The 27096-nt window shown below is 44.5% G+C and overlaps 2 protein-coding genes across 3 annotated transcripts in view; one reads left to right on the forward strand and one right to left on the reverse strand.

Moving 5' to 3' along the window:
- Positions 1–1312: 1312 nt before the first annotated feature.
- On the forward strand, positions 1313–5552 carry LOC146220124 (E3 ubiquitin-protein ligase DTX3L). Its single transcript, XM_084694813.1, has 4 exons — positions 1313–1905; positions 2217–3209; positions 3461–3678; positions 4228–5552. The coding sequence occupies exons 1-4, from the start codon at positions 1882–1884 to the stop codon at positions 4295–4297; spliced, it is 1305 nt and encodes a 434-aa protein (XP_084550939.1). The 5' UTR covers positions 1313–1881; the 3' UTR covers positions 4298–5552.
- Positions 4560–27096, reverse strand: part of parp8 (poly (ADP-ribose) polymerase family, member 8) — a 30120-nt gene continuing 7583 nt past the window's right edge. Inside the window, exons 3-26 of one of the 2 annotated variants that reach the window (XM_084694812.1) lie at positions 25509–25546; positions 22893–22982; positions 22331–22401; positions 22031–22099; positions 20358–20452; positions 16459–16519; positions 16175–16265; positions 15804–15870; positions 15474–15602; positions 14575–15190; positions 14386–14439; positions 14074–14169; positions 12700–12792; positions 11815–11940; positions 11270–11335; positions 10554–10621; positions 9324–9372; positions 8842–8954; positions 8628–8700; positions 8399–8468; positions 7624–7700; positions 7462–7531; positions 7262–7346; positions 4560–7024 (exon numbers count right to left, since the gene is read on the reverse strand). In XM_084694812.1, coding sequence (XP_084550938.1) covers positions 6922–7024; positions 7262–7346; positions 7462–7531; positions 7624–7700; positions 8399–8468; positions 8628–8700; positions 8842–8954; positions 9324–9372; positions 10554–10621; positions 11270–11335; positions 11815–11940; positions 12700–12792; positions 14074–14169; positions 14386–14439; positions 14575–15190; positions 15474–15602; positions 15804–15870; positions 16175–16265; positions 16459–16519; positions 20358–20452; positions 22031–22099; positions 22331–22401; positions 22893–22982; positions 25509–25546 — 2470 coding nt within the window. In that variant the 3' untranslated portion in view covers positions 4560–6921. Of the gene's footprint in view, positions 7025–7261; positions 7347–7461; positions 7532–7623; positions 7701–8398; positions 8537–8627; positions 8701–8841; positions 8955–9323; positions 9373–10553; positions 10622–11269; positions 11336–11814; positions 11941–12699; positions 12793–14073; positions 14170–14385; positions 14440–14574; positions 15191–15473; positions 15603–15803; positions 15871–16174; positions 16266–16458; positions 16520–20357; positions 20453–22030; positions 22100–22330; positions 22402–22892; positions 22983–25508; positions 25547–27096 lie in introns of those variants that run through there. The other variant, XR_014751031.1, reaches the window with a different exon arrangement.

Here is a 27096-nt window from a genome sequence, read left to right on the forward strand (position 1 = left end):
CTCAATTGGATATTTTGTGAACTGAGAGTAAAATCCTACAACCAAGATGCGGTGATATCCATTAAGATGTTCAAGTTAATACACAGAATATTTCTAAATCTGCCGGAATAAAATCATGTTTGTCCTTTAAAATAAAAATAAAGTTTAAATGCATAACCAGTTGAGTAAGACCGCAACCTACAGTCCACAAAGTACGATCGCAATAGCGTTGCACAGCGAGACACAAAGGTCCTCACGTCTACCACATCAGAAAAACAATATAACTTTGACATAATAATAATGTAAAATAATAACAGCCTATTATCAATATATTTTTAATGGGTTACCCTAATTACACAAATATTAATTATACAATATTGTAATTATTACAAATATTAGGCTATGATAATCTGTTACATAATTTTTAATATACATATTTATTTAAAAAAAATGTTGTTATTGTTAATTCAGATTCATTATAACCTGTAAACAACTTTAAATGCAAGGTAAACATCTTATCCATATTAATAAATTATATTCTAGATTAGAGATGAAAAACGCACCAAATAGGCTATGAATCCAATCCACATACATTTCCAAATAAAATAAAATAAATCTGATTTTTTGAACGGTTCCTATCTGGCAAGTCGTAGGCTTTTAATTATATCTTAAAAGAAGAAGCTTTTTCAAGTGCTTCTGTAAGACGAAACTAAAGACAACTACAGCCTAAATCTGATATCAGTTACAGACATGGAACATATAGCTGTCACAGTTTCTTCTCCGTCTGTCATTTAAAATTGTAGTAGCTCCATTAGCAAATGGCGACCAACCAAAACGCTATAATAAATATAAAAACTGGACAGATGTAGGCTAGTATATTGCTGGATTTCAATTTTCAGAAATGTTATCGAGATGTCAACTCTAACCCTCCAAACGGCTTGTGGCATACATACTGCGATCCCTGCTCTGGTCCGGCCAGTCGACTACTTTACAAATTGTTCGAAAAATCGCAGTATCGTCGTCCTCTTATAGTGGGACTTAGTTTGTGAATCCTCATGCAGATGGCTAGTTCTGAGAATGGTCTACCGTTTCAATGGCCCAAGACTCTCTCTTGGTCCAAGGCTACCGTATAATTAATTTTAAATTACTTCGAGCACCATATCATTAGGGCCAGAATGGAAGACTGTCACAATTTCCACAGGCCTGCTCATTTCTGTCTGTCTGTGGTAATATTGATGCGAACAGCATTAATCCATATAAGTGGAGCCTACAGTAGCAACGCAACATTTAGATAATGTAAAAAGTCTTTATTGTGTGTTTTTTTTTTTTTGTGAAGCAGCAGAATGTATTTTATTGAAAAACCTTAACTATTGTAGCAATTATAAGTAAAAATAAAATAAAAATGCATTTCAGTTTTCCCATACAACGTTATGTTCAGTTACTGATTGGCTCATTATTTAAAAATTAATTAAAGCCGTAATAAAGAGAGACGGAAACCCAGTGCCTGGGTGTTGTATCATGTTTGGAATTGAGTGCCATCACGCGGACAGATCCACAATGGCGCTCGAGCGCAACCCTCCTCTTGAACCCCTCCACAGTCTCCTACTGACCTCTAGTGGCCAAACACCAGCAGCGCACATCAACGTTTATGTACGAAAACACCTCCCACAGTGACGCAAATCGAAACTAAAAGTTTATCCTACGACTTTGAATTCAAACAATGCAATCTGCCCAACGTCTACCTAAACGAGGTCATGGATAATGGTCTTATTTCAGCCCGGCCCACTTCTATTTGTTAGCAGGATTAGCATAACCATGAAACACAAAGATGTTGTTGTTGTATCTATCTAGGTAGCAACTACGTTGCGTAGCAATATTAAACGCACAGGAAGTTCCAGCACCATGGCTAGATCGTCTATGAAAGAGGTGTGTATAATAACACAATCAAAGTGCTGTGTAGCTAGTTGATGTTGTCTCGTTTTAAGACTTGTTTGATGGATCTATGTCATTCGCAGATCCCTCGCGTTTCACTTCTGAACAATCTTACTTGGCTACGGATTTTCCGTAGCAGTCGACACCCATTTCTTGTCTTAAAGTTTTTTTAATCAAACATATAGAACTATCAGCTGGTAGGCTTTTAGCTATGCTGCTGAACTCAAATAGTTTCATTATGACAGGTGTTTGACATATGTTCGTTTTTGCATATTTCAGTGTCTTCCTTGTGTCTTTGTTTTCAGATATTTTCAGATGTCACGCTCACCGTTGATTTAACCACTTTCAAAGATCCAGACATGGTTAAGGAGATTTTTAAAGGATCTAAGCACAAAATAAAACAAATAACAAAAACGTCACAATATCAAGCTGAAGGATCCTTTGAGGACATTGAAGATGTGTTTGTGAAGTTGTCAAGCTTGGAAAGACACACCACTTCTGGGCACCCACACCAACAACAGGCTCAGATGTCCCCCGATCAGGTGAAACCAGTTGACATACAGAGAACTGTCATGGAGTACATGCAACAAAAATGTTCAAAGGAATTACGCAAAATCGAGGGTAACGATGTAACAATAACAACATCCTTAGGAAAAACAGACAAAACATTTTGGGTGTCCTTCAAACCTCTCGGTGGAAGCAGCAGCAGCCAGGTTTGTGCTCACTTTGCCCGAGAGCGATTCATCACACTCTATCAGCGCACAGCGACAGACCTGAGAGTTGTGTCTCACAGCGTGGCACACCACCACCTGAGCTACTTGCAAAAGAACTTTCCTGAGCTGTGGATTGTAAGCGGCTCTGGGAACATGACCGTGACGGGGCCGTGCGCACACATCAGGAGATTGGAAGAGTTCTTAAGCAGCAGGAAGTCCTCCGCTCCGGGGAGAAACACGACGACGCAGAGACCGAGTGCAGGAGCCTCAGGGGTCGTCTCCGCTGTCAGCCCCGCCCAGCAGCAGGACGACTCAGAGGACACCTGCGCCATCTGCATGGACACGATCCACGAGAAACACAGGAAGACACTCAAGTGCAAGCATTCATTTTGCACGGGCTGTCTGAAGAGGGCGTTTGAGTTCAAGCCTGTTTGCCCGACTTGCGGGGCGTTGTATGGTGAACTGCAAGGGACCCAGCCTGAGGGGGGTTCTATGTCCATCAGCAGAAGATCTTCCTCTTTGCCAGGATATGAAAAGTGTGGGACTATCATTATTTGTTATGACATTCCAAGTGGCACTCAAAAGGTATGCAAACTTCAGACGTGTGAATTACTTTTACAAGATGGCTTTGTTGTTTTTTGGGGTTGTATTCTGTATTAAACATCCTTTATAGTATAATTTGATGTTGAAACAGGATTAAATGGGGCACAGGTCTTCGATGAAGAAGCGTTTTGGGTTAGTGTCAGGCACCCAGGCTGAATCACAGTAGAACAGCTCTGTGATAGCGTCTCGCTGGCAGCTTATGGATGTTGACGTTGTCGACTGTTGTCCTTCAGGAGGAGCACCCAAGTCCAGGACAGCGGTACGAGGGAGCCGTCCGTACGGCCTTCCTCCCCGACAGCCCAGAGGGACGGAAGGTTCTGGACCTCCTGAAGAGAGCCTTCGACCAGCGGCTTGTCTTCACCGTGGGCCGCTCCTCCACCAGTGGAAGGAGCAACGTGGTGACGTGGAACGACATCCACCACAAAACTGCTACACATGGAGGGCCAACATGGTACGAGGCTGTAGAAGTGGGGTCATGTGATCAGTAGTCACACCTGTCCTTTCATAAGCCACAGGTGTGAGCTGCCTCTGGGTGTGTAGAGAGGAGGGAACAGACGGTAGGACCTTGAAGATTTATAAGAGATGAACAAGGAATGAGATCAACCAAAAGGTCACTTTTTGCCAACAATATCTTAACTTTAAATTAGACTAGCCTTAAAGAAACTCATCACATCTCAGTCTAAAAACCAAGTGGTTCTACCCCAAAACACAATCTCTCGCAACTCTTTCAATGGTTTTAGCTGTTTGTAGATTGCATTTTATGGTGGCGGGGTGGAAATTGCAAGGAGAGGAACTGCACGCTATTTGCAACTTTGGTGTAACTTTCTCGAGCATACAGTTGTTGTTGTTGTGTAGAACCATACTGCCAAAGATGAGACGCCTGTACTCAGAAAGTCTTTGTTAGACTACTATCATCTTCCTGTCAGAACACTGTCATCAAAGTGCATGTCATCAATTGGTCTCCCTTAACCTTTTTTGTTTTCATTTCTATCTCTTGCAGTTACGGTTACCCTGATCCTGATTACCTGAAGCGTGTTCAAGACGAGTTGAAAGTAAAGGGAATTCAGTGACTTTTTCTGAAAGGGCACACACACTGGACATAAGCATGAGTACAAGTTGTGATTTTGTAAACTCACAAAACTAATTGATTTAGATGGCAAACGATGGCAAAAGTATAATATGTTAACTGTCGTTGATTGTTTGGAATTCACAAACAGTATGTCTATGAAGACGTATATTTAATGACTTACCCTAAAGCAGGCTAGCATGGGTAACACAACAAGTTGGGTGTCGAGAGGTTAAAACATTGTCGTATTCATCGAGAAAAGCTGATTTCTGAGCAATTTTTTTTGTTTAATGAACATAAACAAGTACATAAGCTACTATGTTTGTAACTTATAAAAAGCCAAAAAAGCCAGAATAATATGCAAAATAATGAAAACGCAGTAAAAACTGAATACAGAAAATATTTGGCCTCCTTATTGTTGTGGCAATATTTACAATATATACAATTTGTATTGTCATATTTGCCATTACTCCATTTCTATAAGGCACCAAATGCTAAATAGCATAATAATACATTTTCACTATAATTGTGCAGAAATGACAAAGTCATTTAGATCAAAGAAACAATTAGATTAAATAACTCACAAAGTGGACCAAATCAAATACACTGTTGATCATATTGTGTTGATTACTGTGGTCTTCATTCACCTGCTAGGGTCATGATATATTTAACATAGTTCAACTGTTGACTGCAAGTGTGCACTTACTCTCAGTCAGATAATGTTATGTCTTTCTCTCTGAGTGTTACTGTATCTGAAAATAGAAGTAAATTCTAAACCAATCTAAGTCCTTATTCAAATGTATTTCTCCAAACGAATGCTCTACTGTGCAGAACTGTAATCACTGAACCATCATAAACCCTTAGCAAGATCCGACCCAATGTTGCTTTCCAGCAGTCGTCCATTCAAGTTCCTCATAAACTGATGATCGTTTTCCACGGTGCATTCATGAATCATTTATCAAATGAACCAGCCCTGTACTGACAGTATATTTGGCATGACTTCAGCTTGTGAATGATCTACGTGTAGACCTCATGAACAGTTGATGAAGGCACTGTTGTCTTCAAACTGCTGTTTGGTTCAAGTCTTTAAATCTAATCGCACCATTTCATATTTTAATCAGAATCCTCACAAAGTCTTTACAACTCATCATTAGTACCCTAGTGCACTTATCCTACCCATGTACTTTGCCTAGGTGCAAAATAATGTTTGTTTTAACTGTGACTTGATAACTTGTGACATAATAAATTTCTTATTTTCACTCATTTGCACACCCTTCTTCTTATGTTTACCAATTTGCGAAAGAATATGATTGTAGTTGAATGTTTGATCCTTTTTCAAAACAACCTTTGAGATGATCTGTTCTTTGCCGACAGACTGTAACACCTCACCCTGTATCACAGGATGAGGCAAGGTACGGCCAGGACCGCGGTCCAGATGGTGGAACATCAGCTCGCTAGCACGTATCATCTCTTCCCAAAAATATATTCACCATGAACACAAGTTGTGTACAACACTCAGAGCACTGATTGGTCAATAATAGCACTGCAATATATAGACAACAAGCAGAAAACACCAATGCTTAATTTATATAGAAATCCCATATCCCTAACAAAATGAAACATTTCAAAAGCTCATCATAGGGTGCCACCCACATATTCAAACCAAAGTACAAAGACACATCTTGAAATAGAGGTGTTTGTTAACACTTCTTTTTGTCTTTTCAAATTCAAGATAGTTGTTTATGGATAGCTGTTCAAAACTGTTTATTAGGAGGCTTGTAAATGAATCAACTTTTTTGACTTGTATCTGAAATATTTACCATTGTAAACCAGTCGATACACTTCAATGTGAAACAACCAATATTGTTTTTTTCCTCAAAGTGGTGTTGTGTTCCGGCCTATCTGCCTACCTATTCTGAATGAGCACAGAATTCCTTCCTGCCCTCTCTGGTTCTCAAATGATCTCTGATCAGAGGATCACTCTGCTGAGGGTAAACATCACCCTCCCTCTGCACCTGTTCATCTCGGTTGAAAATACTCAAAACCCTTTTTTTAAATCTTATTTTCTATGATCATTTTCGAAAATGACCAATGGAAACGGTCTTTTTAGAATATGACCCAATCAGAAGAAATATATTACATTAAGAAAAATAAAGTGCATATCAACACCTTCGGTATAGAGAAAGTACATTGTACTTTAAAAAGGTACAACTCTTAGTAAACAAGGTAAGATGGTACCTTTTCTAGACATGAATGTCTCTTGTAGTTTCCTGAAAAGGCCCTTATAACTATCAGCAGAAGTCGCAATTTTTTTGTTTGTTGGAAAAACGGTTTTACCGTTTATAATTTTCTTTACAAAATGTGTGTCATCCATCAGTCAAACGGAAATGTAACATTGTCCTCAGAAAAAGGGTTCTCCATTTCACCTATAAATGTAGCCTACATTTATAGTTCCTCGATAGCTGGACATATTTTGTTGTAAATGTGTGTCATTTCAACCATGTTTATAAACACCGCAGCTATTCTGTCAACATGTCAACCCTTTCCTAAATTAGGTGTTTTAGATTTATATCATTTCATAGTTCTTCTTCTTTTGTGCCACAGGGGGCAGTAGCGCTGCTCCAGGCTTTATCCCGTGGCTGTCTGGTTACCGATGACTTTCAGAATCTCCCGATGGATGCAGGGGTCTTGTGTGTTGATACTCGTGTCGCCCACCTGCCCATCTTCGTAGCTGAAAAATAGAAAATAGCATCGTTTTTGGGGTGATTCTGGTGTGTGACAGACTTCAGGAGGTCAGTGCGTGCAAGAGATGTTCAGTAAAGTAACATAGGACTATACGGGGTGTACCAAGTATTGACTGAGTCACAGTATACCTTCACTGTGATTAGTACTCACACAGAGAGAAAAGAGAAAAGATTTTGGATAACTGCTTTGATAAATTGAGGGGGGAAATGGATGCCATACTTACACAAAGAAAAACCTTGTACAGACATGATCTGTGTTGGGTACCACCCAGATATCTCCATGCTTGTGCAGATCAGGAGATGTGATGACTGGAGAGAGATATTTAAAGCAAAGATTAAGATCAGCAATAGTTACTGTTTCCAACATACAGTGTATTAGGCTAACGATCTATACAAGTCCATAATATCAACATAAATGTCATACCTTCACATAAGGCTATACACTTAAGATTCCGGCTTTGCAAAAACTGCGGCTGTTGTCCTTTCTTCTGTGACTGCAAACATACAACAGTACGGAAAATAAACTTCACGTAAACGTTTGAGAAGAATATGCTAAGAGTATGAATAAGTACGGTGGTGTCCTGACCTGCAGGTGTAAGTTGGTCTTGCTGTTTGTCACAGTCTCGTCTTTAGATGTCACTTTCTGTTGCTTTTTGTTCATCCCTATTTGTAAAGAAACATATGCTGGTGACCAAGAACATATATATTTTAAATGTGTAAATATTCCTATTGAATGCAATTATGTCCTTGTATTCTACTTTCATTAATATTCTTCAGATGTACCACAGTAATAGTGTTTGACATTACTTTTAACTGACTCCTTACATACGTTTAACTAATTCCTCACATTCTTATTTGTTTCGTACCCGAGTAGCCGCTGGATATGCTAGTTACCGTACCGGAGTAGCCGAAGGATTTACTAGTTACCGTACCGGAGTAACCGAAGGATATGCTAGTTACCGTACCGGAGTAGCCGAAGGATTTACTAGTTACCGTACCGGAGTAACCGAAGGATATGCTAGTTACCGTACCGGAGTAACCGAAGGATATGCTAGTTACCGTACCTGAGTAGCCGAAGGATATGCTAGTTACCGTACCTGAGTAGCCGAAGGATATGCTAGTTACCGTACCTGAGTAGCCGAAGGATATGCTAGTTACCGTACCTGAGTAGCCGAAGGATATGCTAGTTACCGTACCTGAGTAGCCGAAGGATATGCTAGTTACCGTACCTGAGTAGCCGAAGGATATGCTAGTTACCGTACCTGAGTAGCCGAAGGATATGCTAGTTACCGTACCTGAGTAGCCGAAGGATATGCTAGTTACCGTACCTGAGTAGCCGAAGGATATGCTAGTTACCGTACCTGAGTAGCCGAAGGATATGCTTGACATTGGGCTGAGATAGATCCCACTCCCGTAGATGGCGCCATGGAGCTGTTCGGCACAAGCACCGCATGACAGGACCTCGTTAATATACTGCAGTCTGCATTCACATGTCATTACTGTGTAGGGTAACATCACAGTAAGGACTCCAACACAGTGCCAGAGGGAGGTCTTGATTTGGTTTTACTGGAAACTTGAAGCACTTATTACCTGAAGTCTTGTGTTAGATGCCACAACCAAGCCATTCCGCAAAATGGAGTGCCAATTCTCGATGTGAGAACCGCTAAAAAGAAAAAACAAAGTTTTACTCAGCAGCGAAACATAAAAAATAAACATATCCGTACACCCATGTACAGTACATGAGGCAGCATTCTACGCTTCAGTGGAAGCACACAAAAACATGATGGATTAGGGAGACACGTACTGGAAAGCGAACGTGCTCCCAAACAGGTTTTTAGCAGCTCTGAAGTTGGATTCTTTGGCAGGGGGGCTGCTGAGAAGGAGGAACTGGTGTAGCGTGTGCATGAACTTCAGTTGCTGAGTTCAGCAGAGAAAAAGAGAAAAGATTTCATCATAGTGATATCCAAAACACCATCTGTGATATCATATGTAAGAGATTAAGGTGCTACTAAATATGCAAGTCTAAATATAACAGATGTTGGTTCGGTTTATCTATTGGATACAAAGTACTAGGGGTCTGAATTTGATTAGTTTTTGTCATCTTTGTAGAACAACTTAACAGGCATCATGAATATTCTCAAATATAAAACCATAACTTCCTAAAACAGAAGCATTATGCTACTGCATTTGTGACAGTAGAATGACATGCCTAATGCATTGTAGTTTGTTAATGTGAACATTATTATTTTATATAAATCTATTGTCCATTTTAGAAGCTCCACTTACCCGAGTTACTGGGAGCTTGACAATATGTGACCGATTACTGGAAATCACCCTGGACGAAGAGAGAAAAGATTCTGAGGTGAAGGATGAAATATAGTTTGCCAGGCAGTTGGATTTAACTGTTACAGCACATTCCTGAAGCTGTCATTCATGTATTGTTTTCTGGCTCTGTATATGTACTAGTGCTGTACGGTCTAAAGTAGTTCGACTTGCTTATAAAACCATACAGTAGTTTATGTGACGATGCAAAGTGCTGCCAAGCGGATGTATTCATTTTCTAAATAACTCCACGTTCTTATCAAATTAAATATGTTAATTTTCCGTAGTGTTTCACTAGATCCTTATTTATTACTTATTTGTCACTTTGTTGCGCTATCGAGATCAGAACTGCTTTGAAAGCTGCATACGATGGAAGAGATACGTGTTGAGAGAGCCAAGAGGCTTCCTGAGAGACAAGGACTTCTCTCCCAGTCTAGGGGGAAGTCTTCCTCCCCGACAGAGCTGAGCATCATCGGTGCTAAAGGCCAGTTCACACTAGCCTGGTCCTAACCAGGCCCTGTAGGAGGGCAGAGCCAGGCTAAGTTCATACTAGCCTGGTCCTAACCAGGCCCTGTAGGAGGGCAGAGCCAGGCTAAGTTCATACTAGCCTGGTCCTAACCAGGCCCTGTAGGAGGGCAGAGCCAGGCTAAGTTCACACTAGCCTGGTCCTAACCAGGCCCTGTAGGAGGGCAGAGCCAGGCTAAGTTCATACTAGCCTGGTCCTAACCAGGCCCTGTAGGAGGGCAGAGCCAGGCTAAGTTCACACTAGCCTGGTCCTAACCAGGCCCTGTAGGAGGGCAGAGCCAGGCTAAGTTCACACTAGCCTGGTCCTAACCAGGCCCTGTAGGAGGGCAGAGCCAGGCTAAGTTCACACTAGCCTGGTCCTAACCAGGCCTTGTAGGAGGGCAGAGCCAGGCTAAGTTCACACTAGCCTGGTCCTAACCAGGCCCTGTAGGAGGGCAGAGCCAGGCTAAGTTCACACTAGCCTGGTCCTAACCAGACCCTGTAGTACGTAGGAGGGCAGAGCCAGGTTTGTTCACACAGCTTATTAAGAAAATCATATTTAACGTTATTAAAAAACTCTGTCCCACCCACAGTTGAAAACCCTATGCTCCTGCACTCAGCAAAAAAATGTTGTTTTTCTGTCGTGAACAGAACTGGTCCAGGTTTGTGGCCGAGCGGCAAAGTTCTCACCACTGCAGCAACGGGTGAGCCAGAGGGTCATGCTTGTCCATCTGCTTCTTGATCTCCAAGTAAGGAGCCTGGGGTAGAGAGAAAGAGCTTTTTCATTCAAATGATCCTGGCTTCATTTGAATAAAAAGCATGGGGTAGGCTTTAAGCGGGAGATGAAAGCAGTGATGAATTGGGTCATAAACTCGGTGAAATCAAACATCTCCTTATGTAAATCCACAGTGTGTCTGCGCTGCAGACGAGGAGCATCTGAAACAATGCTGGAAAGGTGCTGTTTTGTCTGAAGCACAAACGTGTAGACGAGCACTACTTATATAAATATATAGCTGTATTATATATAAATATATAGCTGTATTATATATAAATATATATCTGTACTATATATAAATATATATCTGTACTATATATAAATATATATCTGTAGCAGAGCTATGAGGTGCTGCTGCTTATACAACATCTTCTGACACACACCCAAGTCTAGACATCTCGTTGTACACTCACAATCTGCATAATAAGCTGCAGTGTTTCATATCCTCGCGCTGTAAAGCGGCAAAGAATGCTTGTCTGTCGAGGGCCTTTGTCAGTGTGTGACGTGACTGTCCGTCGTGCTACGAGCCATGACGTTGACCGTCTCAGAGCCTAATGAGGTGACCTGTCAGAGGGCCACCTGTGTGACGGACAGAGTGCTGGAGGTGAGTGGGGCTGAGAGAGCTGTCTACCTGGGTCATCTCTCTGATAGATGTAAGGCTGTCCAGCGCTCTCATCACCCGATCGTAATCCTTTTTCTGAAACGAGACAGAGAGATGAGTCCCGGCAAGGCAATCATCTAAAGCCAGGTGGTTTGTCTATTTAAGGGGACCGGGCGGTGTTATGCAACACAGCACTGTGTGTGCCAGTGAAACAGGACAAGGTGGAAGACAAAGATAATCTACAAAGGACAGGATAAACAAGATATAAATAGTGGAGTTTTGAAAGTGAGATGTTTTTTTAATTCAATGTATTGACTGATTAATGATTCCGTTTTATTATTAAGAGTTATTTGGACCCACAAATATCACTTCATGGTTAATGGAAAATATTATTCAACCATTAAAGTCAATGTTTTATTTTATAGTGTAGATCTCTCATAGTAATTACATTTTGAAGAACACACCCAAGGTTGTCAAAAAACAGGATATCAGAAAAATGAAATGGCAAGGATTCAACAACAAAAATATTTATATTCATAACCTTATTCATATTAATTCTGTGTTTTGAAACCTACCCTTGGATTGAAGGCCAGGGCCTGGGAATCGTCTGGATCCACCACTGAAGGATATGGCTCAAAGATGACAACTTTCCTGGGAGACTCCAGAGCTGACCGACACATGGAAACCAGCAAATCCACCACCTAGACACAATGAGACGCCTTTCAGACTCAAGTTAGGAAGTTGTGAGGTCATTTCAAGTCTGCTGTATGCCTGTCTGACCTTGCTCCTGGGGAGCAACCTTCATGACTGCGTTTTTACTTCAAGCCTGTATGAGAAGAACCCATTCCACCTCCTCAACCAGCTGAAGAACCAGCTGTGTAGCCTGAGGGGGACTGGAGTGTAAACTGTGTGGCAGGTCCCAGTTAGGCTCTCTGGTCTACAGGAGGTCGTTTCTCCAAGTTTGGTTGCTAGGCATTGCATAGGAATTCACTTAATACAATGTTGTTATTCTGTAATGAAAGCTGTGGCTTACAGTATGTCGGCCGTCATACATGACAAGGTTATGGCGGTGTGTGTGTGAGTGTGTGTGTATGACTGTGTGTGTGTGTGTGTGTGTGTGTGTGTGTGTGTGACTGTGTGTGTGTATGACTGTGTGTGTGTGTGTGTGTGACTGTGTGTGTGTGTGTGTGTGTGTGTGTGTGACTGTGTGTGTGTGACTGTGTGTGTGTATGACTGTGTGTGTGTGTGACTGTGTGTGTGTGTGACTGTGTGTGTGTGTGTGACTGTGTGTGTGTATGACTGTGTGTGTGTGTGTATGACTGTGTGTGTGTGTGTGTGTGTGTATGACTGTGTGTGTGTGTGTGTGTGACTGTGTGTGTGTGTGTATGACTGTGTGTGTGTGTGTGTGTATGACTGTGTGTGTGTATGACTGTGTGTGTGTTTGTGTGACTGTGTTTCACCTGAGCTCCTGTGGCGATCTCATCAGCGGCTTCATTCATCACGCCCAACGTTTGAAAGGCAAACACACACAGCTCCCTCTCACACACTGTGGGCTGTGGGTGGAGGAGACACACACACACACGCTTTAGAAAAGATCATTAACAAAATATTTATTAGTTGCCTAACAGGCATATTTTCCACAGCTAATTCAGTTAGATAGATTTTAATTAATGGGTCTGGAGCTCATTAACAACAAGGTCATTTTGGGTTAAATGAGCCCAGAAGAGCTGACGCAGGCTGTAGTTCTTACTGCCGACTGTGAAATACCGTCAGAGATACACTCATGAACGATCTGACAAACTGAATGAACTCATAAAGATATTTGTTATTGGGATCAGACAGCATGAAGTTATAAACAGGTTTTGGTTTATCTCAAGCCTTGAATAACTTAATAATGGACTTTGTGGAGGTTAATCACAAGCTAAAGGTTCTCCAAAGCACTCTGGGTGCACAATCATATAGTGGTGCACACATCAGCTGTTCCACGCCAACAAACTCAATTCCCCTCATCAACAAACCAGGTGTTAGCGCTGATGTTGATGTATGGATCTCCACAATCCGGATTGGAACACTAATTTGTGCAGACCAACCCCAGCAGCACTGATACCCACTGAAGCATCGCAACCATCCTGCAAAGCAGTTATGAAATGCCTGAAAGGGTTCATAGGGTGTTATGCAAATGTGCATAATCTCAAATTAAATCCTTTACCACTTCATACACTGTCTATTCATCTCATTTGGGTGAATTGTGACCCGTTAAATGTTGTTTTAGTTGAGTATGAAATTGGTCTTGTGTAACAGCACTGTGTACTTAAGACATTTATCTCTTAAGTGCAGTTCGCCTCTAGCTGTAGAAAACGGTAAAATGATGACATCAGTAAATGCTGAAGATGCCTCTCCTTATAAGATCCAACTCACCCTCTCAAACTGAAGCCACAATCAGTGTTACATCTGGATCTAAAACATACACTGGTAATGCTGCTATAGATAACCCAAAATTGGTGATTTATAGTTGTGGGAAAAGCTTTTAGAGTTCAACTATTTGTCACTTTGTAACAGAGACCACATGTGTTTTTATAGGTGACTTCAGTTACAGTTATATTTACCTTTTATAATAAATTCTACAAAATGTCACTTTGACACCAGAACTACTTACCTCAGACATTTACCAAGCTTTGCCCCAAATATAATTTTGTAGTTTACAAAGAATATTTGATTCACTGGAAATAAGTCCAGTGTGTGCTGGCGGAGCGAGTATGGTTCGAGTTACAGTACAGTCCATGTTGATGCCTGCTGGCTCCTGTTCTGGCTGGGTACTGCAGGGTTCTACTCACTCGAAGCATGGGTCCGTTCTGGAACACGTGGGGCTCGTCACACACCACACAGAACTCGTTCAGGACTGGAATCCTCTGCTCTGCGTACTCCATGGTCTGGGATCAGCAGGACAGCAGCAGCAGCAGGATGGGTCCATATGGCAGATAACATAGACAGGTAGGTAGGTCGGTCGGTCGGTAGGTAGGTGGGTAGGTTGATGCATGGTCAGGTAGACAGGTACGATAGATGAATAGATCTATCTGCGTTATTAGTTGACAAATAGGAATATGAGCTCATGGTCTGTGGAATGTGAAGCCAAAGAGATGATTTACCTGGACAAGGAAGCCCCTGTCTCGGACTGGAATGGACTTGGCTCCGTGGTTTGGCTGCAGTGAGAGGAACACATGAGTGAAAATCTGGACATGAATCCACATGATTACAGTCTACGAACCTTCCCTGGGGCTCAAGGACAATACATCAGGTGGTTAATGTAGCTGAGACGAGCAGGACCAGAGACCCACCTGTGGGGGAGACGCGAGCGAGGGGGCCAGGATGCCCATGAGCCCTGAGGTAAGAGACAGACGGTGGCTCTCTGGGGCCGGCTCCTTCAGGCCGTCCTGCCGGCCCATCTTGGTGCTGCTGGAGTAGGAGCGGCTGAGCAGGCGGTGGTGCCTCAGCCCGTCCATCTCCTCCGTCCTGATGGCTCCGGAGCACGACCTGGTGAGCAAGCGCTGAGGCTTCAGCCCTCTCCCTCCGCCCCCGCCCAGACCGCTCACCCCCCCGCTGAGCCCGCCCACGCCGTGGTCGCAGTGGGCGTCCCCCCCGGGGCAGGGGCGGGGCAGCAGCTTGTGGGGGGGCCGCAGGGCAGAGGGGCAGTCCTCGGGCTTGACCGGCGTGGAGGAGCAGGGCCGGCCCAGGAGGCGGTGGGGCTTGGCCGGGCCGGAGGGCTCCATGCGGGGGTCAGCCGACAGGGAGGGACCCAGGAACTTGTGCGTGGGCTTGGGGCAGCCGTCCGCCTCCGCCTGCCGCACAGTGCTGGAGCAGGTCCTCCGGAGCAGGCGGTGGGACTTGGAGTCCTGCTCGGGCTTCAACTTCTTCTTGCTCTTGACGCAGCCTGGGGGGGGGTAGCTGGGGGATCTGGAGGGGGGAGGAGGAGGGGGAGAGAGGGGGTAAAGGCGAGGGTGACGGAGGGATTGGATGTTATGTTGTTACGTTACCTGTCACCTGATGTTAGGGACTAGAAACTAAATAAATAACATCTTTTTTGAGGAATGGACAGCTCAGCTAGCAACCTTGAGATGACTAAACAGAAGACAAGCACACCAATGCAGATCGAGGCTCTCCTGTGTTAAATATCACTTTCCCTTCAGGGAAGAACTTCCTGTGTTGGTGAGCAGCCAGGGCAGGACACCCTCCTCACCTGCGGAGCGTCGAGAAGATGTGGAGGGGAGATTTGACCTTCTTGTCATTCAGCTTTTTACTGTGGGGGCAGTTGAGCTTCTCCTTGCCCTGATGCTTCCACTGCTGGGTGACAAATGTCTGCATGATCCTGCCAAAGATATAAACACACATCTGATTGCTGCTTTGCCACTTCTGCATTTCAAATGCTGTCAACAGAAGCTCAGACATCAGAAGAGTATGCAAAACACTAGACGGGTAAAGACAACGCAGTGAGTCGCACAACAAGCAGTTGACTCAGATACGCAGGGATTAGATGGGGCATGAGAACAGAAAACAAACTCTAACTCACTTTTTCAGCTGGTGTCCAAGACCGAACCGGTCTTTTGTGGACACTTGGAAAACATCCACTGTGGGCACTGAGAGAGAAAAACAACATCAAGCTGTTGTCTCGTTGCAGGCTAAACATGATTCATAACAAACCCTGACTGCTGGGGAATAACAGGCCAGGACTAACAGACAGCTAGCTAGAACTAACGTATGGCACCCTTGCAGTTCTATAGAAAGCATCGATTTCCATTTTGTGTCTAATTAGCTAGTAGCAAAAAGCTAAGAAACATTCACGACTGTGGAACCTTCCCAGGCTGTGTGAACAGTGTCATGTGTGTGTGTGTACAGGGTCATGTGTGTGTGTGTGTCTCTCTGGGTGTGTGTGTGTCCCACCTGGTCCGTTCAGGTACTGTGTTAGTGAGCAGTGGAGCCGTACGATGACCGGCTCTCTCCGGATCACATCCCACGCCAGAGCGATCTCCTCCTGCACACCAGAGGAGACAAACACACTGTCGTGCCTGAGACACAGTCTCATCTGGGGGCTGGAACACAGATCCCCTGCTACATGGGGAACTGGGTCTACATTTATGTTTCGGTAGTTTCAAAAAAAGAATTTGTGTTAACATTCAAGCAAATATCTCGACATTGCTGCTGTGCGGTGGACATGATATACTTACATCAAGGAAACTGACATCGATGTGCAGATCAATATCCACATCATCAATTGCACCGTATTCCCTAGAACAGCACAAGAAAAGTAGAGAAATGTAATACAAAACTCTAATTCACATCTCATGATATTTCAAGCTGCAGCATTACAGGATAATAACACAGTAAATGACAGTCATTAGCTCTGAAAAGTCTGTTCCCTTCAACATGCAGGCAGTGACAATAGATCAACACTAAAACACAAACACAGTCTATGTCAGAATGATCCTGTAAGCGTTATAAACACTCATGTACACGTGACCCATGACACAGAGGGGTTAGTATCTCCAGCAGGGAGCCGTGGGTCGACCCTGGGGGGCCGTGGTGTGGTGAGTCACACAGCACGGCCCTGGCTGCACCATCCATCATCATACTCACTCCACTCTCACACCTCAGCAAGCTGTCCCTGATGAGGACATGGTATGGTTGCACAGCATGACTCAATGCCACTGTTGGTCTAGTATGAATGTGTGCGCATGAGTATCCCTACTAATTATTAGTAAACAATATGCTAATGCTGTTTGTGGATGCGTGGGTGTGAACTCGTGTTTACTGTGATGATCAGATATGATCAGTTATTGATCCCCAGCAGGAAATTCCCTTGTCACAACGGCAAATACGCAACCCGAACACCCTGCATCACTCAAGCCTGAGCAACACAGGTATATAAACTATTATATTAGTATGCTTAGGCAGTACCATGCTACCTACTGTATTTGGTGACAAATATCTGCAGACTATGTTGAATACGAATGCAAATGACCCTTAATGAAAGGGTGGAGGGGAGAGAGGGAGAAAAAGAAAGAGGGGAGGGGGGAGAGGTGGAGAGAGATGAGGGGGAGGGGGAGAGAGATGAGGGAGAGGGGGAGAGAGATGAGGGAGAGGGGGAGAGAGATGAGGGGGAGGGGGAGAGAGATGAGGGGGAGGGGGAGAGAGATGAGGGAGAGGGGGAGAGAGATGAGGGGGAGGGGGAGAGAGATGAGGGGGAGGGGGAGAGAGATGAGGGGGAGGGGGAGAGAGATGAGGGAGAGGGGGAGAGAGATGAGGGAGAGGGGGAGAGAGATGAGGGAGAGGGGGAGAGAGATGAGGGGGAGGGGGAGAGAGATGAGGGGGAGGGGGAGAGAGATGAGGGGGAGGGGGAGAGAGATGAGGGGGAGGGGGAGAGAGATGAGGGGGAGGGGGAGAGAGATGAGGGAGAGGGGGAGAGAGATGAGGGGGAGGGGGAGAGAGATGAGGGGGAGAGACATTGCTGACACAGTGTTGGCAGACTTGACACAGAAGATGACACCAAGCAGAGCGGAGATGAAAGTCCCCAGACGATCATCCCAGAGGTTACAGACCACTCTCTGGCTCAGCCTCAAACTTTCAAACTGTCTTCAAGCTCATCTTTAAAGTTATCAAAGTCTGATCCTTTAGTGATTCAGGGAACAGTGCACATTAAGATGCCAGGGTGTCATGGGGATAGATGAGAGGGGGAATCTTCAGAGACAGGCTCTGTAAGGGTAGGAGTGAAACCCTGTTGTTTCACACAAATGCTGAATGTGTCAAACCACCACACCACACCACACCCTCTCTCTCTCTCTCTCTCTCTCACACACACACACACACACAGACTTCTTAGGACAATTCACTCAACATGATGGACACATTTTCATTTGAATGTAAAAGAGTGAGTGGACAGAAAGGGACCCGTGAGCTTGATTCTGCCCCGTGGGACTCACACATATTCAGAATACCTTCCTTAAAGAGTAAATCATCTGAAACTAAACTAAACAGTGACGGTGTGTGTGAGAGTGTTTCAACATGCAGAGTTCCATTTCATCATCAGCGCTGTGCGCCAAAGGTTCCCTCCATACCGTCATGTTTCATAAGATCACAAAGACCACTTTGTTGCCATGCCTGAGGGCAACTGTCACCATGGTTACACATCACCGTGCCACGATGACGACGGCAGAGGCTGGGATGTGCAGCACGCCCTGGGAAAGGATGAATCCCTCCTAGGAGACCCCTTTCACACACCCCTCTGAGGAACACTCGTTCACCTTCAGAGTCACCTCAGCGTTCTTCACTCAGTGTTAGTCTGTGTTAGAGTCTGAGTTTTATTCTCCTAAAGGAGATGAATGAGACACACTTTCGAACGTCCTCTCCTGTAGTTGCTCACAGACTGGAGATGCCACCGACCAGTTGAACCTGCTGTAAACACTTTAGCTTTAACAACTCTGCACACGTCGCAGAAAAAGTACTTTCCAACTCGTAAAAATGTAGAAGTTCACAGCACTTCTCTGCGAACCCAGGAAGTTGTTTTGTCCTCGGATCTGGGAGGGAGGAGGGGGGGCTCCTTGCAGTGTACGCTAGGTACTACAGAGGACAAGTGATGGGGGTGTTCTTTCCCAAAGAGCTGTTTTTATACTCAACCCTGTGTTCTGAGCACATAATAGAATTTGCTTTGCCGTTGTGGGAAATGTGCACGCTCTGCATCTTCCTCTGAAGCATCAGTCTGGTCGTCAGGCACATCAGTCTGGTTGTCAGGCACAGTCGTGTGCTCTGACAAGTAACGCCGGATGAGATATTGTTGGCCAAGATGTCAACTGACGTTTACAACTTATACATTTATATTTACAGGAATGACCGAATGAAACTTCAACGTTTCGCCACATCTCTGGGTACACAAGAGTTCAAAATACAGGGCTGATTGGAGCCAACATTATATTACCAATTTCCTCAACATTTATCGTCTCATTAGTCTAGTGCCAACCAAGTTGCATTAGTTAAACGTGCTACTCAGAATACAAAATAAGGACTCAGGTCATTCCCTCTACAAAATACTCCCTAAGGACACTGGCCACAAACACACACACTGTCTCCCACCACCATTCTCCTTCACTCCCACCTCTCTCGTTTGGTCCTCGTGTTCTCCCTTTCCCACCCTCCCCCAGGGCCCGGGGGCAGCTGATTGGACGGTTCCACAGCCTCTGCTAGCTGATGACAGATTAGGAGGGCGGGAGGCGACCAGTTAACCTGGGGGTGACCGTGGTAACCCGAGGGCTTAACCCGTCATCACTCTGACAGGCCCTGCTGACTGACATCGTGACAACAGCACCGCCCTGACCCTGAAGGGCTCGTCCACAGCACGCAGAGTGAGGTCGTGTATGTCTGTCTCTCCAACAACACATGACCGTGAGCAACAAACAGCAGACTTCTGCTTGTTTAAACAGAGTCTGGCAAGCTAGTGAGAATTGTACAATGTCCATTGTTTACTACAGACAAACAGGCATGCTCAGGCCTGTGCAAGTGTTTGTGTTTGTAGTGGGAGGGGCTGCATGTCCCCAACCCCGTAAATCACCCCGGTCAGAGGAGCTGAGAGCAGGCAGAGAGGGAGAGGGTGTGGGGGCCTGGAACAACCTACTCATCAATCTCCAGTAACAGATATCCAGCTGGTGGCAGAGCTAGCTAGCGGCTAGCCGCCACCCTGCAGGGCTGGAGAGCAGGTTAGCCTGTTGGGTCACAGGCCTCAGGGGGCTGTCCCAGACACACAGGGCCTGAGGCCTGGGCCTTCAGTCAGCACGGGGCTGTCAGGGTCACCTGGGGAGGGTGGTGCTGTTGGGACTGGAGATCTGCACAGGCTTAGTACAGTACAAAAGAACCAGAAGGGAGAGGGTGGAGGAGGGTTTTCAGGTGAGAGGGAGGAGCCAGCAGGTTGTTTGTGGGTCCTACCTGAGAGACACTCAGCAGGGGGTGGAGGAGAGGGGTCTGGTGAAAGGCCTACCTGAGAGACACTCACAGGGGGTGGAGGAGAGGGGTCTGGTGAAAGGCCTACCTGAGAGACACTCACAGGGGGTGGAGGAGAGGGGTCTGGTGAAAGGCCTACCTGAGAGACACCGCGTGGTGCCCATACAGTTCGCGCACCGCCGCCAGGTCCGCCTCCAGCTGGGGGTGTTTGTGGAGCTCTCCATCGTAGTTCACCTATCAGGAGCAGAGTTCAGAGTCAGCTGACTGACGGACACAGCGGCTTACCAATCACAACAGCCTAGGCCTCTTGTGGGGGTGGGGTAAAGCAGCATTGTCTGGTGAGATCAGAGAAGCGTGGTCTGGGGATGAAATCCCGACACGTGCTTCTCTCCCGCTTTGATCGCTTCAGGAAGAGAGCTTCAGGCCAGGAGCAGGGGCGTGGACAGGGGCGTGGCCAGGGGCGTGGCCAGGGGCGTGGCCAGGGGCTGGAAAGAACAACACCCTCGTCCGAAACACGCAGATTTGGTTTCAGTGGCCGGTCCAATTTCAGAGAAGTGATAAAATGGAATTAAACATTGTTATTACGTTGAATATTATTGCATCTATTCACTCTCCAGCTGGGGACAAATAGGACAATAGCAGGTTTCTCTTCAGTAGATGAAAAACATTCTCTTAAAAGACAAAATAAAGCATTGTTTCATTGTTTCAGATCTCGCATTGTGTAGGCCCACCTGGACTACAAGTAAACATCAAAAACACAGTTTCAATACTGTAAACATTGGGAATCCAAGTGAGAAAACAGACATGTATTAATATCAATATTGCATTTTATTAATATTGTGCTTCATGGTTGAGGCAATCTCTGGCCGCCACAGGTATAGAAAATACACAAATATTTAGTGTATGAAGTCATGAAAGTTAAGTATGAATCATTTATTTTATTATGACTCAGCTCTTAATAGATGATGGTATACTGTCCTGACACACGATGCACATTAAGCCATAAGTAGTTATGAGAGCACAGTTTATCGCTTCTCCTGTAAACTCTATATCCAGTTCTTTAAGACTGTTCAAGGTTGTGTGTGCAGAAAGGATTTATCATATTAGAGCATAATAAATGGGCATAACGGAGGTATTCTGCATCGACACGCCGGCTCAACAGGGTACAATACGTGTCACCAGTTGATGAGAACATTACTGTGACTAACTGTGCAACGGGGGCCCGTTCCCCAGCAGGATCGTAGCCAGACACGGCATCCTAACCCACGCTGCCAGGCACCAATCACTCACTCTGAGGCTCAACTCCATCTCCGTCAAAAGAGTGCAAACCAAGTTCACCCTCGACGTTTCTGGACTGGCGCTAATGGTTTTAGCTAAACAGCCAGTGTGGTTCACTGAGAGAACCATCTCTCGTGGGTCAGTTTGTTTCGGTGATGGAAACGTCCCAGAGGAATGCAGGAGGGGGTACTTTGAGCTGAAATATAGGTGCTTCACACATGATGAGCTTTGTGACGACTTCTGGGAAATCTGCCGTGAAATCAAAAGTTGTCACGCTCAGGTTAGACTCCTCTGTGGAAGCCATTTTTAATTTGGGGGGGGTTAACTGCCGCCTCTTTCAAAAAAGCAAAAACAGAAGTAGACATTTGTCCTAGCGTGACATTGTAAGGTGGCGATTAATACAAATCAACAGATTTCACAAAAGTTCCAGGACACAGGAACTATGTCAACTACTTTTCTAGATCACAAAACCTACGCAACATAAAAGCTTTGACGAAGTTATAAAAGTTCATGAGGATTAAGTTTTGCTCTTACCTGACCCCCATAGTAGAACTCCTCCGAATCGTTGTCCCCCTCAGAATCCTCCTCTACGGCATATTGGCACTGAATAATTTAAGATATTACTTTATACTGCAGGACTCGGTCGATAACCACACAACGACACTCAAAATAGCAAATCTGTGCCAATGCAGTCAAACTATAACACACTGTAAAGCAAAGCATTTGGCATCTAGTTATGAAATGGATTTGGCCCTTCCGACCTTGTTTTGTGAGCGTGCTGGTTATTACTGCTCTGCCTGCATCGTAAGCAGGCCACAGTGCCTTCAGTCTTACCTGGTTTTTGTCGATCTGAAGTTTAGGTTTGATGGATAGGCAGCTGCTGGCATCATTATTGATCCTAATCTCTGTTCACAGCAGATGGGGAAGGAATACATTCAAATGGGTTAGTCAGTAGGTATCGGTATATGTGCCTTATTCATTTAGGCCTAAGATATTTTAGGCAGGGAAAGCAGAAAAGCAATTTTTCAATTGAGTCGAAGCGTTGACATTAATCTGCTCTGCGCTGAAACAATGGCGTATTAATAATATTGTTTACAGACAAGTCAGTGCTTAGACTCTCCACAAAACTGTCACAGTGGAAGTTTGTGCACACAGAAACGTCTCATTAGCAAGAATCCCCCTGCAGGCAAATCAAGTCAGCTTCTTCAAACACACACTATGACTAAGCAAGTAAAAGCCTGGATAATGAATGTGTTTTTTGTTTATAGTTTTGTCAGTTGAAGTTTGTGGATAGGGTTGTTTTTCAACGTTAGAGAACATTAACATTGTTAGTTCCCAACAGTTTACATTCACACCGAATACAGTCTGACTTTGGAATTCTTCAGTTGCATCTTACCTGTTGCAATTCTATGAAAAATGACAGGGATTGGATCTCTGGTGACCAAGACTTCGTCATCATTCTCAGAGTTTGACACATATGTGTTGTCTAAATGTGGATAAAAAAGAATGAATGGGTATCAAAACGGTTTAAAAACAGGAATCATTTCCAGTTATCGGCGAACAAACTCAGTTTTATTGCATGTTAACAATACAGTACTGTCTAAACACAGCCATAAAAAAACAATCATGCTTTCAGAAATTTCCATCTGCTTGCATGAGAGAAATGCATTATTCAGATTAGCTGCATTTTTGCGGTAATAATAGGGTGTCGTTGTGGATCTGCCAGCTGCTTATCCTCCTCTGAATGATATCCTCAACCTCCACAGAGGACAGACCTCTGTGTCTCTCATTTTCCTGGTGTCGCCCACTACACAAGCTGGCCTGGATCAGGCCTGGTTTAGGCTGTGTGATCCTGATTGGTTGATGTAGTTAATTGGTTATTTGATCAAACTTTGTTGAGGTGCGTTCTTTTCTGGTTGACATTAGGACAGTGTTTAGGGGTTCACTGTCTTTTTTTTGTTTTTGTTTTTTTTGTAAAGATCATTTTTCCATCCTACGTTTGAGTGCGGTCCTGTTACATGCCTTGTATCTCTCCCCGTTACTAGGCTGGTTAGACATCACGTGTGAAGACGTCATCCTTGATACGCCCAAACATGCTAGCTGGCCCTCCCCATGTTCATTCAGCAAGCCTATTGATATTTATTTTTAAAACCTTCAAAAAATAACTTAATCAATGAACAAAGTGAACAGGCGTATTCGACTTAAGCAGCAACGGCGGCGCCGACAGACGGCTGCAGCTGCCTTGAAGCTGAGAATGCCATAGGCTACTTCAAGTCAGCCGGGCTGCAGGCGGCTGCAGGCGACGCTGGCGCTGCATGAAGTCGAACACAAGATAATATCCTCATCTACAGTTTCTTCCGCTTAACTTTTTTTTTGAGTGACGCAGTTTGTAATCCATAAAGCAACAGTTGTGCATGATGCGATTAAATTGAGATGAACATCTAACTACTGTAAACTACTATAAACTACTGTTTAATGGATGTGCGTGTCTTTGGCAAGGTTGTTTTGCCAATTAAACATGGTAGGCTAATATGGGACTTCAGTCCTTAACAATCAGAAAATATTCCAATTGAAAAGTTGATTATATTTTATAAACGTAGCCTATAAACCAGTATTACGTTGCAACGCCACTAAACGTTCTTTAAAACGGAAAACCCCTTGAAACATCGTATTGAGTATCTGTGCCTTTCCCACAATCCAGGACCCCTGAGTAATCTTCCACGATTATTAAATTCCGCTGCGTGACAGCCTACCTTTAAGCGGTTTTCTTGTCGCTGTAGTTATAGCTCATTGAGTGAATTAAGTTCTAATGAATTACTTATTCTGGATTGTCAGGCTGATACTGTGATTTTGTCGAAACTACAGCATAATGCGACCAGTGCTCCGGCTTGTTGCACTTCCATGTGAATGTCGCGGGCCTCCGGTAGAATCAATCCGCTCGTTTAATGAGCAGTGGCACAGGAGCAACTTTATTATGTAAGAGGAGGACCGTGTCATGAACGTAGACCACACATTCTGTGGATATATTGCCAATACAGGAAACGGACCAAACAAAACAGAAACGGTTTAGCTTTTCTTAATTAAGATTAGGCGGCATATGTCTGGTGGTTATTTATGCAATAAGCCCCAAGAGGCCGTGTTTTGCGCTGATTTTAGAGTTTGGCACGTTTGGCACGACGCGAAGCGGAGAGCTTTTCTAAAACTGTTAATACAAATATTTGATATGGTTTCATGAATAAAAACAATTAGAAACTAAATAGTTGAATAATAAACCGTCATTCTTCCGCCACTACAAAGTAGACTATTGTTCCTACATAAATCGTTGCCACGCAACAGCCAGATGGACACCTTTGCCGTGTTTTTTTATTTGAAATATTCGATGCTTAGTAATATGAAATGTTAAAGAATGTTATGAGGACACTGTAGGGTTATGCTGGATTTTACAACGGCATGGAACGCGATATAGCCAATCACAATCAAGGATGGGAACAACCAGTTTTAGAATCGCTATTTTTGTGATGCTATTATTGGAAGTGCTCCCTCATATATATATTCTGTTAAGGCCCATATCAGTTTGTCCTCGTTACCATTTCCTTGCATGTAAAAGTGTAATGTGTCTCTCTACCAAGTGGTGGTATTCTTGTAGCCTACACTATGTACCTGATCACAAAAACAATATATTCATAAATGGTCATTTAAAATAATATGATAGTCATTAGTTTATTGTCACATTTAGCTTTGACATTATTAGAAAGTCCAAGATGTCTTCTCAAATGAACAAAATAAATAAATACTATTTGTAAAGGGGTAGTGTGGTTATAAGGTTACACTACCAGCCCAAAACCTATTTCTACTATACTAGATTCAAATGAGTTTGGGTTCTTAATGGGGGCTTATCACAACACCATAGATCATGCACATACAGCTATACAGTAGGCTATGCACAGTAAGTCATTCAAAACTCCATGCAGTGATTGGTCCCCATACATCCCAAGACTGAGAGCATCCTTACCTGGGTAATCATCAGACACGTGGACCGAGTATGAGCCCCTGGGAAGAGAGAGGAGCGGAGAGAGGAGAGGAGAGAGGAGAGGAGAGAGGAGAGGAGAGAGGAGCGGAGAGAGGAGAGGAGAGAGGAGCGGAGAGAGGAGCGGAGAGAGGAGCGGAGAGAGGAGAGAGGAGCGGAGAGAGGAGAGGAGAGAGGAGAGGAGAGAGGAGCGGAGAGGAGAGAGGAGCGGAGAGGAGAGAGGAGAGGAGAGAGGAGCGGAGAGAGGAGCGGAGAGGAGAGAGGAGAGAGGAGAGGAGAGAGGAGCGGAGAGAGGAGAGGAGAGAGGAGCGGAGAGGAGAGAGGAGAGAGGAGAGGAGAGAGGAGCGGAGAGAGGAGAGGAGAGAGGAGCGGAGAGGAGAGAGGAGAGAGGAGAGGAGAAAGGAGCGGAGAGGAGAGAGGAGAGAGGAGAGGAGAGAGGAGCGGAGAGAGGAGAGAGGAGCGGAGAGGAGAGAGGAGCGGAGAGGAGAGAGGAGCGGAGAGAGGAGCACAGCGTCAGTCTGAGAGAACAGTTTGAATTAATCAGCCTCAATCAGCTTGAGTTGACTAATGAGTCAGAAGAAAGTAGTTCCAGTCTTTTTCTCTTCCCAGTGAGATCACAACAGCAGTACTGGGAGGTTCTACTGACTCAGCCCAGGAGCTGGGGACTCTACCAGGTATCAACTCTCCCTGTTAGCCAGACTCCATATTTACATTTAGTCATTTAGCAGACGCTCTTATCCAGAGCGACTTACAGTAAGTACAGGGACATTCCCCCCCGAGGCAAATAGGGCGAAGTGCCTTGCCCAAGGTCACAACGTCATTTGGCACGGCTGGGAATCGATGCAGCAACCTTCTGTTTACTAGCCCGACTTCCTCACCGCTCAGCCGTCTGACTCCCCCATATAAAACTACATCAAGACATTATGACCCCTCCTGTGTCTCCTCCCTCTTTCACTGAGACATCCTGGAGAACAGAGGATTCCCTTTCTGTTGATGGGAAAACACCGTCAGTCTACAGTATGAGCAGTGTTTCTACTGAAAAACACCGTCAGTCTACAGTATGAGCAGTGTTTCTACTGGAAAACACTGTCAGTCTACAGTATGAACAGTGTTTCTACTGGAAAACACTGTCAGTCTACAGTATGAGCAGTGTTTCTACTGGAAAACACCGTCAGCATACAGTATGAGCAGTGTTTCTACTTGACAATTCTTTTAGGAAAAGAAAAGCTATGACTTTTATGTGTATAAATGTAAATCTTTCAATGTCATACATGGGCTGTATAACAGCAGGCCAGGGAGGGCTGGGAAGAGCCCATTTTACGCCGGCTTGTGATCCGGTATATATCAAGTTATGGTGTGCAAATAAACTTGAGAGCAGGTGTTTATCTTGAACATGCCATTTCAAAGCCAATCAAGCATATTGTTGGCTCAAGCTAGTTTTGAATCCAGTGAACGAGGCCCTAGAGAAGCAGAGGGTCGGAGGAAGGGAGAGAGAGGGGTGGAGGAAGGGAGAGGGAGGGACGGAGGAATGCATACGCTCCACAAAGGAGAGAGGGAGAGCAACATGCAGGTA

Source organism: Hypomesus nipponensis, chromosome 28 (assembly GCF_054491055.1).
Source record: "Hypomesus nipponensis isolate SF chromosome 28, ASM5449105v1, whole genome shotgun sequence".
Classification (NCBI taxonomy): Eukaryota; Metazoa; Chordata; class Actinopteri; order Osmeriformes; family Osmeridae; genus Hypomesus; species Hypomesus nipponensis.